Raw genomic sequence first — 12,392 nt, 5'->3', positions numbered from 1 at the left:
ATCTGGCCTCTGTCCAGCGCTCCTCTTCAAGTGTTTATATGGAGAAAACTTCAGTCTCCCAAAAGCACTCAGTGAAGCTCCTGACAGGAACTCTGGGCGTGATTGACCTATGAGCATGAGAAGGTGGAAAAAGACAGTGAGTGGATAAGAGGACAAGAGCAGATCAACAAACTGCTCTACAACAGGTGCTGCTCTCAACCAGGAGGCCACTTGAGAGCGCTCTGTGATCCCTATTACTGAAATACATCTCATTATATCGTTAGTTCCAGGATTTTGCAAACATATAAATTGTAAGTATAAATTTAAAAAGATGTTGTAGGGCTAGGTGAAATAGGATTCAAATCGAATTGTGATCTGATCCCTGCAATGAACTGCTGTTTTTGTTTTATCATTATATTGTACTTCACCATTTCTGTATGTAATGCTCAAACCCAGACACCCCCAATTCTTCAGCCTCTATAAGGCTCTGTTTGAGTGACAGCTAAATTAAACCAATCACAGAGAAGTGTGAACTTTCGGAAGAAGAAGATCACATCATTTACCCCCTGAAAGACAACAAAGGGCCAGACTTTGCTTGTTGCACATAATTTACCATTGGTAACTCATATTATTTTTGCAGCAAAACTGACATGTATATGCATATACAGCGGGTGCAAAAGACTGCTGCAGCTCCTATAATAATATAATTTAATGCCTTGGAGTAGCCCACAGTCATGTACAAAGAGTTATGATGACAGATAAGTGAATATGACTGATAATTGTTAAATTAATAGCCTAAATAATAGGCTAATAAATAATAATTAATTAATGTTCTTCTTTCTGTAAAGTTTTTTCTCCATAAGGCTTCATATGAAGAAAATTGAAATATTGATAGTGGAGGCAGAAAACCCTCTCCACTCCACAGACGCACATCCACAACCCCGTTTGGCATATGTGTTAGGTCCCATGAGCTCAAATAAAGTGTACATGAATTTTGATCAAATCAGAATCATGATCTGCTCCAAGAAAATCATGCTTTACATTTCTGATATAGCACCCAGCCCTGGTTGGATAATAATTTCATTCTGACAACTAAACATATAGGACAGCCAGGCATGTTTTAACTTACAAATGCTTCTTTAAAATTTAGGAGCTTTATAGAAAACAGCATATGTCCTGCTGTGTTGTGTAGTTCTTTGAGATTTACAGATAATAATAGATAATGACATAAAAGATACCATGTCAGTGTATCATTGACTGATCTTGTATTATGACATTCATGTACTTGAACCTAAATTGACTAGAAACTGACACTTGGAGTAATGCACAAATTACCAGTAACAGGTTGTGTAGCACTCTCATCAGATCCTGTGCTAATCTGCTGCTCTTCCCAAACTGCACTGGTCATTCTAAGATGTGCACTGTGTCTGTATATCTGCTCACTGCCCTGCCCCACTGCCTGCTAAATTACACTGGTGTGAGAGCCTCTTGAGTATTTATGACTGGCACAAATAATGGCCCTTGATAGTCTTATCTAAAAGGACTACTGTCACCTCATCCAGTATAATTCAGTCACATTGAAGCTAATGGTGATGACTTCAGTGGTGTAATCCTGTTGTGCTTGTTGGCATGTCAAACATGGTGTAATAATAGCAGCACACAGTGATCTGTTTATATTTAAATGTATATATGCTCATGTACTTAAGCCACAATACAAATGTCTGTGGACATGGAAAGCTCTATCACTGTAATAATACAATGATTTACAAACATATTAATGCAAATTAAATGTAGAAGAGATACTACTTCCAGCGGTAAACATACAATGCCTAAAAGGGGTATTTTTAGTTTAAGGAAGTGGTTCTGAAAATACCACCTGGGAAAGGGAACTGGACTAAGCTAAGAGAGCCTTAACAAGAATATTTGCCAACAGAACATACTTAAATCTGAACAATCATCCTGGATTCTCCTCCACCTAGAACTAGAAAACAATGTTTAATTTGAGATAATGGCATTTTCCAAAGTATTAATAACATTTGAGCAGAATACTGAATATAATACAGCCCTACAAACTGAGGGCAGAGGGTGTTTTTGTATTGAATTTTTTTTTTTTTTTTTTTTTTGACTTATACTTTGCTGCTGACATGAGTTCAAAATGCCTGGGATATGATGTGTGGTTACCAATGAGAGTATGGGCTTCCCATTCCTAATAAGCTTTAAGATTAAAGACTTTCTCAGGGCACTTTGAAGGTATGAACCAATGTTGTGCATCATAAACTTGTGTTTAAATGTTAACTGTCCTTTAAAGTGCAAATATGGGATTAAGCCTTCTCTAGATTTTGATATTTCTCAATTAAATGTGTTTTTTTCCCCCCACACTGTAACAATCTAATGTTATTTGCATAAGTTGGATTTGTTTCAGCATTGAAAACCTTTGTATTTGATGCCAGTGGAAGCCATTTGAACATGAGTGGAGCAGAGATGAGAGGGCGCGACAGGAAAAGTGCATCTGCGTGTGTATTTGTGTGTATGTGCTGGGATTTTTTTGGACAGAACATCAAAACTGCAGCACAACAACAAGACAGCTTGTTCTGTTTGCATCCTATTGCACAACAAACATGCACAGTTGTCTATACACTCCATAGCACCTTGCTATGCAATCACACAAACAACACAGCAATCAGCCATCCATCTTTTATGCTAGGATGCACAAAAGCATCATGCCTTAGTAAACTCCAGCTAATGTGACTATGAAGAGAGGTGGACACTGGGCATGCCAACAACCGGCAAGTAGTCATGGAAAATAAGTTCGGAAAGCAGACAAACAAATATATATAACATATGAAACTGCAAGTTAGATCCACAAATCATCTACAACATAAGCACTGACAAATGATGTGAATACAAAATATCTCGCCATATGTTTATAGGTCAGACTGCATTAGGCACCATTTTGTCCTCAAAGTTGATGCGTAGATGCAGAAAAATAAATATAAATCAAAGTTTTACAAATAGTGATTAGCTAGACTAGACAATGGGCTGCATTTCCTGTTGATTTTCCTGAACTGCGCTGGCCAATATCCAAACAGGTTGAAGTTTGAAATTGATGCTGGTTCTGATGGAAAGGTTAGAGAATACACATACAATGTTTTTTACTTTGGTGGTCACTCTTGGAACATTAAGATATATGTAGGGACCTTATTAGTGCTTTGTCTAGAATAGATGATTTCAGCTCAAATCGCTTTCGGTTCTTTTATTTTCTACAATCTTCCAATCCCTCCTGTATATTTACTCTTCATTATTCCTCCACATTGTTTCATTAAGACAGAGCTGGTTTTGTGTCATGTTGTCTCCTCTCATTTACATTTACATTATCTTTTAGACATACACCAGATGCCTCCAGTCCACAATTGTACAATTCTTAATATGAGGCAGACAGAAAACGTCACATGTATCGTATGCTCTTTGCGTCTTTTTATAGAAACCGATTATGGAGATAGATGAGGTACAATCATGTGCAACAAGGAGAAATTTGCTCTATTAAAAACCTGCTCATATTGTGTTTTATGTTTCATGTTTTAAAGGTGCTTATTCCAAGGGGATTTAAAACAATATTTGCATGGTTTTGGTGTTTATATTTAGAGATCCCTTTGAAGAAAAAACAAAAAAAGGAAATTGTGGGAGACAACATTAAAGGTGCACAATTACTTTTTGGTTTGGGGGTCTGTCACCTTCTGGTTTCTATGGACATGTCATTGCTCTGCTTGGACTGTTCCACACATCTACCTTACGTTCATTCAATTACTGGTGGTTTTATTGCTCAAAAATATCTAGAAAACAGGCATTCTGACTAAACTGGAATGCCATTCCACAGATCTGACCCATAGCTGGGCCTGAGTTGGTCTCCATGATGATAGAAAGGTTTAATGCCATGCTGTGCACCATCTCAGACAAAGCAGTAACATCTCAGTGAAGAAAAACCTTTGACATACCCTCCACCAGAAAAGTTACATAATGTACCTTTAAGAATAAACAAACCCCAATTTCGGAAAGAGCCAAAGTACGCAAATGAGATGATTCACTTTGATGACTTGTGACGATACTGTAATGTATGTCTAAATTAGCATGAACACATATAGGCATATGAGCTTCATTAAACCGTGAGACGTATCTGAATTACAACAGTAATCTTGGCTAACACATGGACTGTGTAAAATGAGAGTGGGCCATTAAGATGGATATTGGATCAGGGTGGGTTTTCTCTTCCGTTTATGAGAATGTGTGTCGTGCCAAAACCAATCCACGTTTTTAGGAGTTGTGTGAAGTAAACTGGATGCTCGTCAGTGATATCTCTGTTGTTTCATGGTGCTGAAATGGGCACAAACATTTGGAAGATGTTTTGTTTTTGTGCGGCTTGTTTTCCAGACTGATAAATGACATAAAGCTTTTTTTGTGTGTTCTCAACTCCAGTAATAAGCTTGTCCATTACAGTTCTTTGATTTGTCTTTTAAATATTTGTTTTCTGTTTTTTGTATGTGACAGGGAAAATAATACAAGAAAAAATAAATTCTGTTATAATGTGTCATGAATTTTTCCTAAAACAATACCACATGAATAAATATTCTTATTAGAAGTATTTATTCATACATACTGAGAGAAAATTTTAATTGCTGTGTGTATTAGTGAAGTAGAGCTGAAACAGGATTCATTCACACTAGAGATGCACTGATCCAGCTTTTTCTATTCCGATATTGTTACTTTAGTTTCAAGCATCTGATACCCAATATCTACCGATACCAGTGACAGAAAATATTATTTATTTCTTTCATACACAAAGAGCCTGTGATAAAAGCGTGTTTTGTAACTGTTATTTATCATTTTAAATAATTACAGAACAGCTTTGTGAAAATACAAGTTTAATATTATGAGAAGCTTTGAGCCAACATGGGCTAGTAAATCATCTTATTACACCAGTTTATAGACCAAAATGGGATATTGGCTAATATGTTGGAACCAATATTCATTCAACAAAATTTTCAGTATCACCGCTGATATCTGATACCAGTATCATATCAGTGCATCCCTAATGCTAACTACTACTATTCTGAACACTGAGCACTTAAAAAAATACCTCTTATTCTAAAAAATATACTTTACTGACAGCACAGTGAATAATATAACATACAGAAAAGCTTACTGTGATCAAATAAAAAGCGGTCAAAAGGTCAGAGCTTGGTCATCTTTACTATATGTTAGTTTTTGAGCCTCGTCCTTGAGGAGCACCTGTTCTAGACTTCTACTAAGGCACTCTGAAGCTCACTTTCTCTGTGTTTTTATACTGTATATAATATGTTTATATGTTTTTGGGTATATTTCTTGGATAGGCTCTTGCCACACTTGTCTCGAGATGAGAAAAAGCTGAACACACTGAATGATAAAGTGAATGATGTGAGCAAAACTCTAATGACACCTTTTTTCTGTTTTTGCAGTGAGTCAGAGTGGCCTTGCTGGAGATGTTTGTCCAGATCCCGGGGTCCCAGAAAACGGCAAGAGGATGGGCTCTGTATTTCAGTATGTCCCACTCACACACGCACATTCATTTACAATCTCCATTTACATGAGTCATCAGTCATGGTGCTCTGTAAAAACACAATGAAAAGTCTGCAGTCCAACTTCAAATCAGAATCAGCATTAGAACTCACATTGACTTTTCCATTCAAAAAGAACTTTAAAAAGTCCATCAATGTTTTCATATTTTCTCCTTGGGATTACACTCTGCTTAAAATGGGCTTGAAGGTCCTGACAAATTGCAGCTGGTGTGACTGTATTAGTAATTAGCCTGTACAAATTACATGTTTTGCCTAATCAACTCTCATGCTTTTTCTGCTGGCATTGATTAGGACCTCATAATGAAGCAGAAAAATTAAGAATATTTCCATGATTTTCAGTATTTAAATGATTGCTTTGGCTTAGTAAATTCCATTGTATTAAGGCTTCTTTCCCTTCTTGTTATTGTCACCTGCTTGTTCCCATGGAGATAGTATGTTTTATGCCATTTTGTGGAACATTCTAGGCGAAGTGATACCCTCTCAATGGAAATGAGCAGGTGGCAGAATCTCCAGAGAAGTTACATAGTGCACATTTAACGGCAATTCTGGCAGTAAATCTAAATCATGATCAAATGAAGGATTCCTTTTTGTAGCTAGTACTATTTCACTTGAGGATCAATTCTCTATATCCTGTGCAGTATTGACACACATGTTCCCATTCACGTTCGGTTAAGTGTGTTACTATTGATTTAGACCAGTGCCCCTTTACACCTCATAGAAACGAACTTAGTGGACATGAAATAACTCACAGTGCATTTGTCTGTCGCCTAATCAGGAGAAAGTGAGACCTTTCATTTAATCAGCAGCTGGCAATTATAAATAATAGCCCCTCATTCACTTAGCTTCACTAGCAGCTTAAACTGTTCCCCCTGTGATTATGAGGGAAACTTAATATGCCACGTTTTACCATTTCCTGACTCCATTTTCAGCCTTTTAAAAGATAATCATGGCTAATTTGCTGGCTTTAAAATCAGCCATTCTCATCGCCTATACCCCCCATCAGTGACAGTATCATTACCTCTATGTATACGAGATTCTCCCTGTACGCTACCAGATGCATGAGGGCAAAAGTATGTTTGTAGCCAGGCTAAAAATATAGTGAGATGAGGCAGAACTGTAACAAGATAACGCTTACACTGAGGAAAAACGTATTTTCACTAAGCATGGATCATCGCTGTCAATACACTCGCAATGGAAAAAAATTTGTCATAAAAGTGTAAAAATCGCAGCGTGAGAGAGTCTAACTGTGAGATATTTTTCATCATCAGCAGCATTGGGGGAAAGTTACAGAAGCAGCAGAGTAAATGACCCAAGTTGACAAAGACAGTTAAGGAGAGCAGCGGTACATTGGAGGTGCACAGTGAATATTTGGCCAGGTGTTAAGCTCTGTGTGTGCGTGTTGTTACCAGCGGGAAGGACACATTAAAGTTTACAGACGAGGCACCATGCAGAGTTCTATTCAGGAGATTCAATGTCCCGCTAACGTGAAAGACAGCAGGGTGTAAGCTAGACTACGAGGAAACAAAGAGATCAGAACAAATGACCCAGGAGTGAAACACGAAGGTACGTTGAATAAAGCATCTAACTATAGACCATAATTGGATCATCTGTTGTGACATGTCTCATCAAATAGCCATCAGTCACCTCAAGTCAACATGACCACTCTGTGATTATTTAGTGCCTTCAAATATTTTGATGTATTTTACCTGCCAACATTAAAAACACCCTGAAAAAACAAAACACATTTAAACTAAACACAGGGAAACATGTCATTTTGTATTGATTGATTGAAAGCCATAAATTACACATCTGACCCTATATTATTATGTCAATTCGCCATCACTCATATTTTTGAAACTGTAATGGTTCTGTCATCATCTTTCCTATGGTTTCTTAAAATACATTTGAATTGTTATGTGTGTCACCTGCCTTAAAGTAGACATCTGCAGCTATTATTACGCCCCTTGACACGCTCTCTTACTGTTCTGTCTCCTTAACTAGAGTGGGCTCCAGCGTCCAGTTCAGCTGCGATGACAGCTACGTTCTTCAAGGATCTAAAAGTATCACCTGTCAGAGAGTCACAGACACACTGGCAGCCTGGAGTGACCACCGGCCCATCTGCAGGAGTAAGTTTGAGTTCAACTTTTCACACATTTTTACCATTAACTCCTAAAATACAAAACCGGTGACATCTCCCACACTTTACTCTACTATATCATGTTATACTTAGCTATTGTCTATCAAAAATATACCGCATGGACTTAAATCTGTTTTGTTTTCTCTGCGCATTATGGCAGCTTTTATGCACAGCGAGTAGTTGAGTGTACAGGAAATTGAGGAAAACTGTGGTCAGAGTGGAATGGAGAAGATTTTGTTTCTGAATTTGAGATACAAACAAAAGCCTATAAAACAAATGATATGTGTGAGCACGATGCAGAAGCCATCTTTACAGAGTATATATCCAGAGATAAACATCATCTCAAGACTGATCATATAATTTTAATGGGAAGTCGAGCGACAACAATATAGACTTAAGACTTAGACAAACTTTATTGATCCACAAGGGAAATTATTTGGACACAGTAGATCACACATCACAATGGATTATAATAACAAAGAGCAACAGTATAAACTATAAACAATATAATAATAAATTCAAAATAAGTAGCAAAAATAGTAAGTGACTGGGGTCAAGTAAGGCACAATTATATAAATGTATGTGTAAGTAAAAAAATAATGATTGACAATTTATCTATTACATAAGGTTGAGTTGTTGTACAGTAAATGGCAAATGAACTGAACTGACTGGAGTATATTACGAAAGTGGTCCTGCATCTGTCACTGTTCGAGCAGTAGGAACCTGTATACATTTATTTTGAATTATTTTTAGTTAATTGTATTTATTTTAAAATATGTAGCATACACCTTTGTCTCAAGCTATGTATTGGTGAATTAGGTTGTAGTGGTCACTAGAAAGTAGTGTGTGACACAATTGCATCCCAAGAGCCTCTTCAGAGCACATGTTTAGTGACAGGGCCCAGTGGGTTTCCTGCTCTAAGGACAGACAGCGAGCACAGGCCACACTCACACATATGACATGTGAGAGTCCAGCAGACAACAGCTCACACATCAGCAGACAGGCAGCCCCATGCAGCTCTGTGACATGTACTGTAGGGCCCATGTCACATCACATTATACTCTGTGCATATGGGGCTACAGTGTTCTGTTCCTGTCACTATAACACACATGACAATGGAATGCTAACACAGAGTGACAAGGCAGACAACATTATTTTATTCAAGAAACAGCTTAACAATAATACCCTTCTAACAGAGGTGGGTAAAGTAGCCAAAAGTAGTATAACTTAGAAAAGTTCAAAATCAAAGTTCAAAAGTAGAAGTAAAACACATAAGGTAAAGTATTAAGAATAGTATTTTAGTACTGCTCTAATCAGGCATGTACAAACTACCCTCAAGCAGCAGTGAGTGTTAACTTTTCCATTCAATCTCAAGGATTTCATTTTGAGTCTTTTTGAGAAGAAAACAAACAGTGTTTACTATCTAACCAGTACCAAACGGTAGACTTGTGGTGTTGGCACAGAAAAGAAGCAAATGTGGGGGGGGGGGGATTTAGCTGTTGGAGGCACAGATATTTCCCTGTGGAGTTTGTGTGTAATAACAGAAGTGCAGCTATAGAGCATCCAGCACAAACATTCATCAGGTAGACAGAAACAAGACTCATTATGAATGCTAATGTTGCTATTTGCCTTTAGACTTTCATAGAGCTGTTAGCTTTAGAGAGTTAGCTACATGGTAAACAATCTTTGGTGATTGAGTGTGCACAAATTCTCTTGGCTTCTAACGAATTTGGCTGCAAGCAGTGCCATAGATAGAAAGAATGAACTTTCATGAATAGAGAATTGTAATGTTAGGGTCGTGTGGCTCAAAAAGCATTCTACGCAGGATTCTATGTTTTTTATGTGTCTAGACTTTGATGGACAGGGGTTAAAAATAGTTTCCTTGGTTTGTTCTATAGTCGACCCAATCTCTATCCAGGGATTGAACCTCCTGAGCCCTCCTCATTCTCTGCTGAGACTTTAGTCCTAATTAGAAGCTGCTCTCTGGAATGAATCGCCATCAATGTGCCACTGTGTGTGTGAGTGTGTGTGTGTGTGAGTGCGTGTGTGTGTGCGTACCGTGACTGTGTGTCTCGCCTCTCGCTTCTAATTAACAGGCAGATCAGTCATGTGAGCTCCCCCGTTCCCTCTCTTTCTCTTCTGGTATTTTCAGGTCCTTTCTTTTGCCCTTTATTCTTCTGTTCTTCTACTCAATATAATCTTCACCTTTCTATTTGACTCTTCCTTTTGTGCTTGTTGGACTCAGTACTGCCTGTTTAAAACTTTTACTTTAATTCCACTTAGTTCCACTGTAATTTTGTGAATGTTCTATTTATTTAAACTAACTCAGTATATGCATCGGATCAAACTGGATTCACACAGAAATATTGAAGGTGACATATTATACTAAATTTACTTTGAGCTTTCAACCGTGTTATAAAGAGTTTTCCTTCATTATTAGCTTACTTTGAGTTGAATTGTAATTCACTGAGTAATCCTGGATTTGAGGCTTGTGTGTTCAGAAAATGCTGTTTTTCTGATACACGCCATCCCTGCTCGCAATAATTAACATTTAATGATTATTTGCTACATTCAGACCCCTGGTAAATTACATAAGGTTCAAAACTGTTGCAATTATTTCTAAGTATTTTTTAAAACATTATCTATATGTATGTATGACCAGAAATAAAACACAAAAGTAAATTGTTTATAAAAAAAAAATGTTTGTACATGTACATATATCTTTTGTAAACTACAAAATATTCTTACTGATGTAACATAATATAGTGCGTTAGGGAAAGACATTTTACATTGAGTATCACAGAACAAAATCAATGCTGGAATAAAATAGACCAGGAGAGGGCCATGAGAAATGCTGTTGAGAAAGGAGCTGAAGAGCCATCAGTGGAGCAGGTGTACTAGAAAAATTGCAGCAAGTGGATTTAAATGGCAAGCTACATTTTTACCTTCAGATAACCTTTTCAAGATAATAAATACCATCCTTCTGAAATATATATATCTACCCTTATAATCCTGGTTTTGGTTGAGTTTGTGTCTAGTATTGTGTTGGCATTGTCTCTTCTGATTAGTCCTAGTGATGTCTTTGAATTGGTTTTAGGTTGAAGTATTCCTGTTTTGATAATGACTGCTTTATCAGAAGAGCCTAAATGTGTGTGAACGCTATCATGTTATTAATTATGAGTAAGCTTTGTACCTGATGTGATTAGCCCAAAGTAATCAGTTTAATGTCACCAGCTGTTTTTGTTTGTGGATAAGTCGCTGGGCTAGAAGAATAAATTCATTTGACTGTGTGATGCAATGGTAGGCAGGGGAAGATGACACTTGGTTACTAATGGTCCAGCAAATTCACTATTGACGATTCACAGTTTTTGTTTACCTTAATGATACCCTGTGGTTTAGGGTAATTGCATTTTTTCTTCCTCTGTTCCACTGCAGGACTTTCAGCAAAACCATTTTCGGTCATTTGGTTCCAAGTGAATTATGCCTATTTTAGTTAGTTTTAATCTGTATTGTGCAATGATTTTTTGTGTTAACATTGGATTCAATGTATGACGAATTTGACAAAAATTCTGATTCATTTTTTTCTCTTGCTATCCCATAGCACGGACATGTGGAAGTAACTTACGGGGACCTAGAGGCATCATAACTTCCCCCAACTACCCTGTTCAGTATGAGAATAATGCACACTGTGTGTGGGTCATCACTGCAATGGATCCTGGGAAGGTAAGCTCTTCGTTATACAATTATCATACCTTTGAATTATATATATTTTCCAATTAATATTTTATACATGTTTAAAATTACACAAATCAGATCAATTGGCCTGCAGAACTAGGACTATATATACATTTGTGACCTTAAGAAAACCAGGCTGTAAGTGAGATAACCACTCAAAAATGTAACAAACACACCAAAATATATATTTTTTGCTGACTCATTACAATAACAGTACTACGCTGTGTGCAGCTCTTCAAACCATGTCACTCATGTAGGGCTCTTTTGACGTATGTCAAAAGTGTCTGCAAACTTGATGGTCTCGGGACTGTTCTGATTTTACGCAGAGTTTTGTTGTGGTATGATAGTTGTGATAGTTGTGTGAGGATGAATAATTCATACATGCGAGTGCTACCAGATCTCAAGTCTCTATCAGCACTTTCTTTGTGCTCTTATCTGTCTCATGTCCTGTCACATTTCCTGTCTTTGGTTTCTCTGCTTTACTCCTCTATAGTTATCGCTCTGCACTCCACCAGCCTGCTCTTCCTGAAAACATCTCTCTCTGCTCTTCTCTTCTTTTGCCTTCACTTTAGCAGATTTGTTTAAAATGTGGAGTTTGAGCCTTGCTAAGAGCAGAGAAGGGCACCAAGGAGCACAACAATGTAGCCAGGAGCTTTTCAAACTCTGATAAAAAACATTATATGGAGAGGAAAATTTCATCTCAGATATTGGCCCAGTAACATGGATTTCAACTTTGAATGGAACAGCATCCTTGTGAAGGAAATATTTAGCTCTATGCTATATGGAGCAAACTTACAAAAAAAAAAAAAAAAGTATAAATACTATGAACAACAAAGAAAATTTTAATTTGTGAATACGTGTCCCTACAGTGACTGAAATCAACAGGGATACTGTGATTTATATTGACTTCAGTTCCTTTGAAATATAAAGCC

The 12,392-nt window shown here is 37.2% G+C and overlaps 1 protein-coding gene across 1 annotated transcript in view; it reads left to right on the top strand.

Annotated features, from left to right (window-relative positions):
• The window catches only part of LOC110175400 (CUB and sushi domain-containing protein 1), a 324,734-nt gene that overhangs the window by 210,228 nt on the left and 102,114 nt on the right, over nucleotides 1–12,392 (top strand). The window contains 3 exon segments of the mRNA XM_055154309.1: nucleotides 5,469–5,550; nucleotides 7,590–7,714; nucleotides 11,327–11,448. Of these exon segments, the coding sequence (XP_055010284.1) occupies nucleotides 5,469–5,550; nucleotides 7,590–7,714; nucleotides 11,327–11,448 (329 nt within the window).

The sequence above is a fragment of the Boleophthalmus pectinirostris genome, unplaced genomic scaffold (genome assembly GCF_026225935.1).
Source record: "Boleophthalmus pectinirostris isolate CB_2022bp ecotype Guang Dong unplaced genomic scaffold, ASM2622593v1 HiC_scaffold_19, whole genome shotgun sequence".
In the NCBI taxonomy this organism is placed as follows: Eukaryota; Metazoa; Chordata; class Actinopteri; order Gobiiformes; family Gobiidae; genus Boleophthalmus; species Boleophthalmus pectinirostris.
This window is presented reverse-complemented; position numbering and strand designations above follow the sequence as displayed.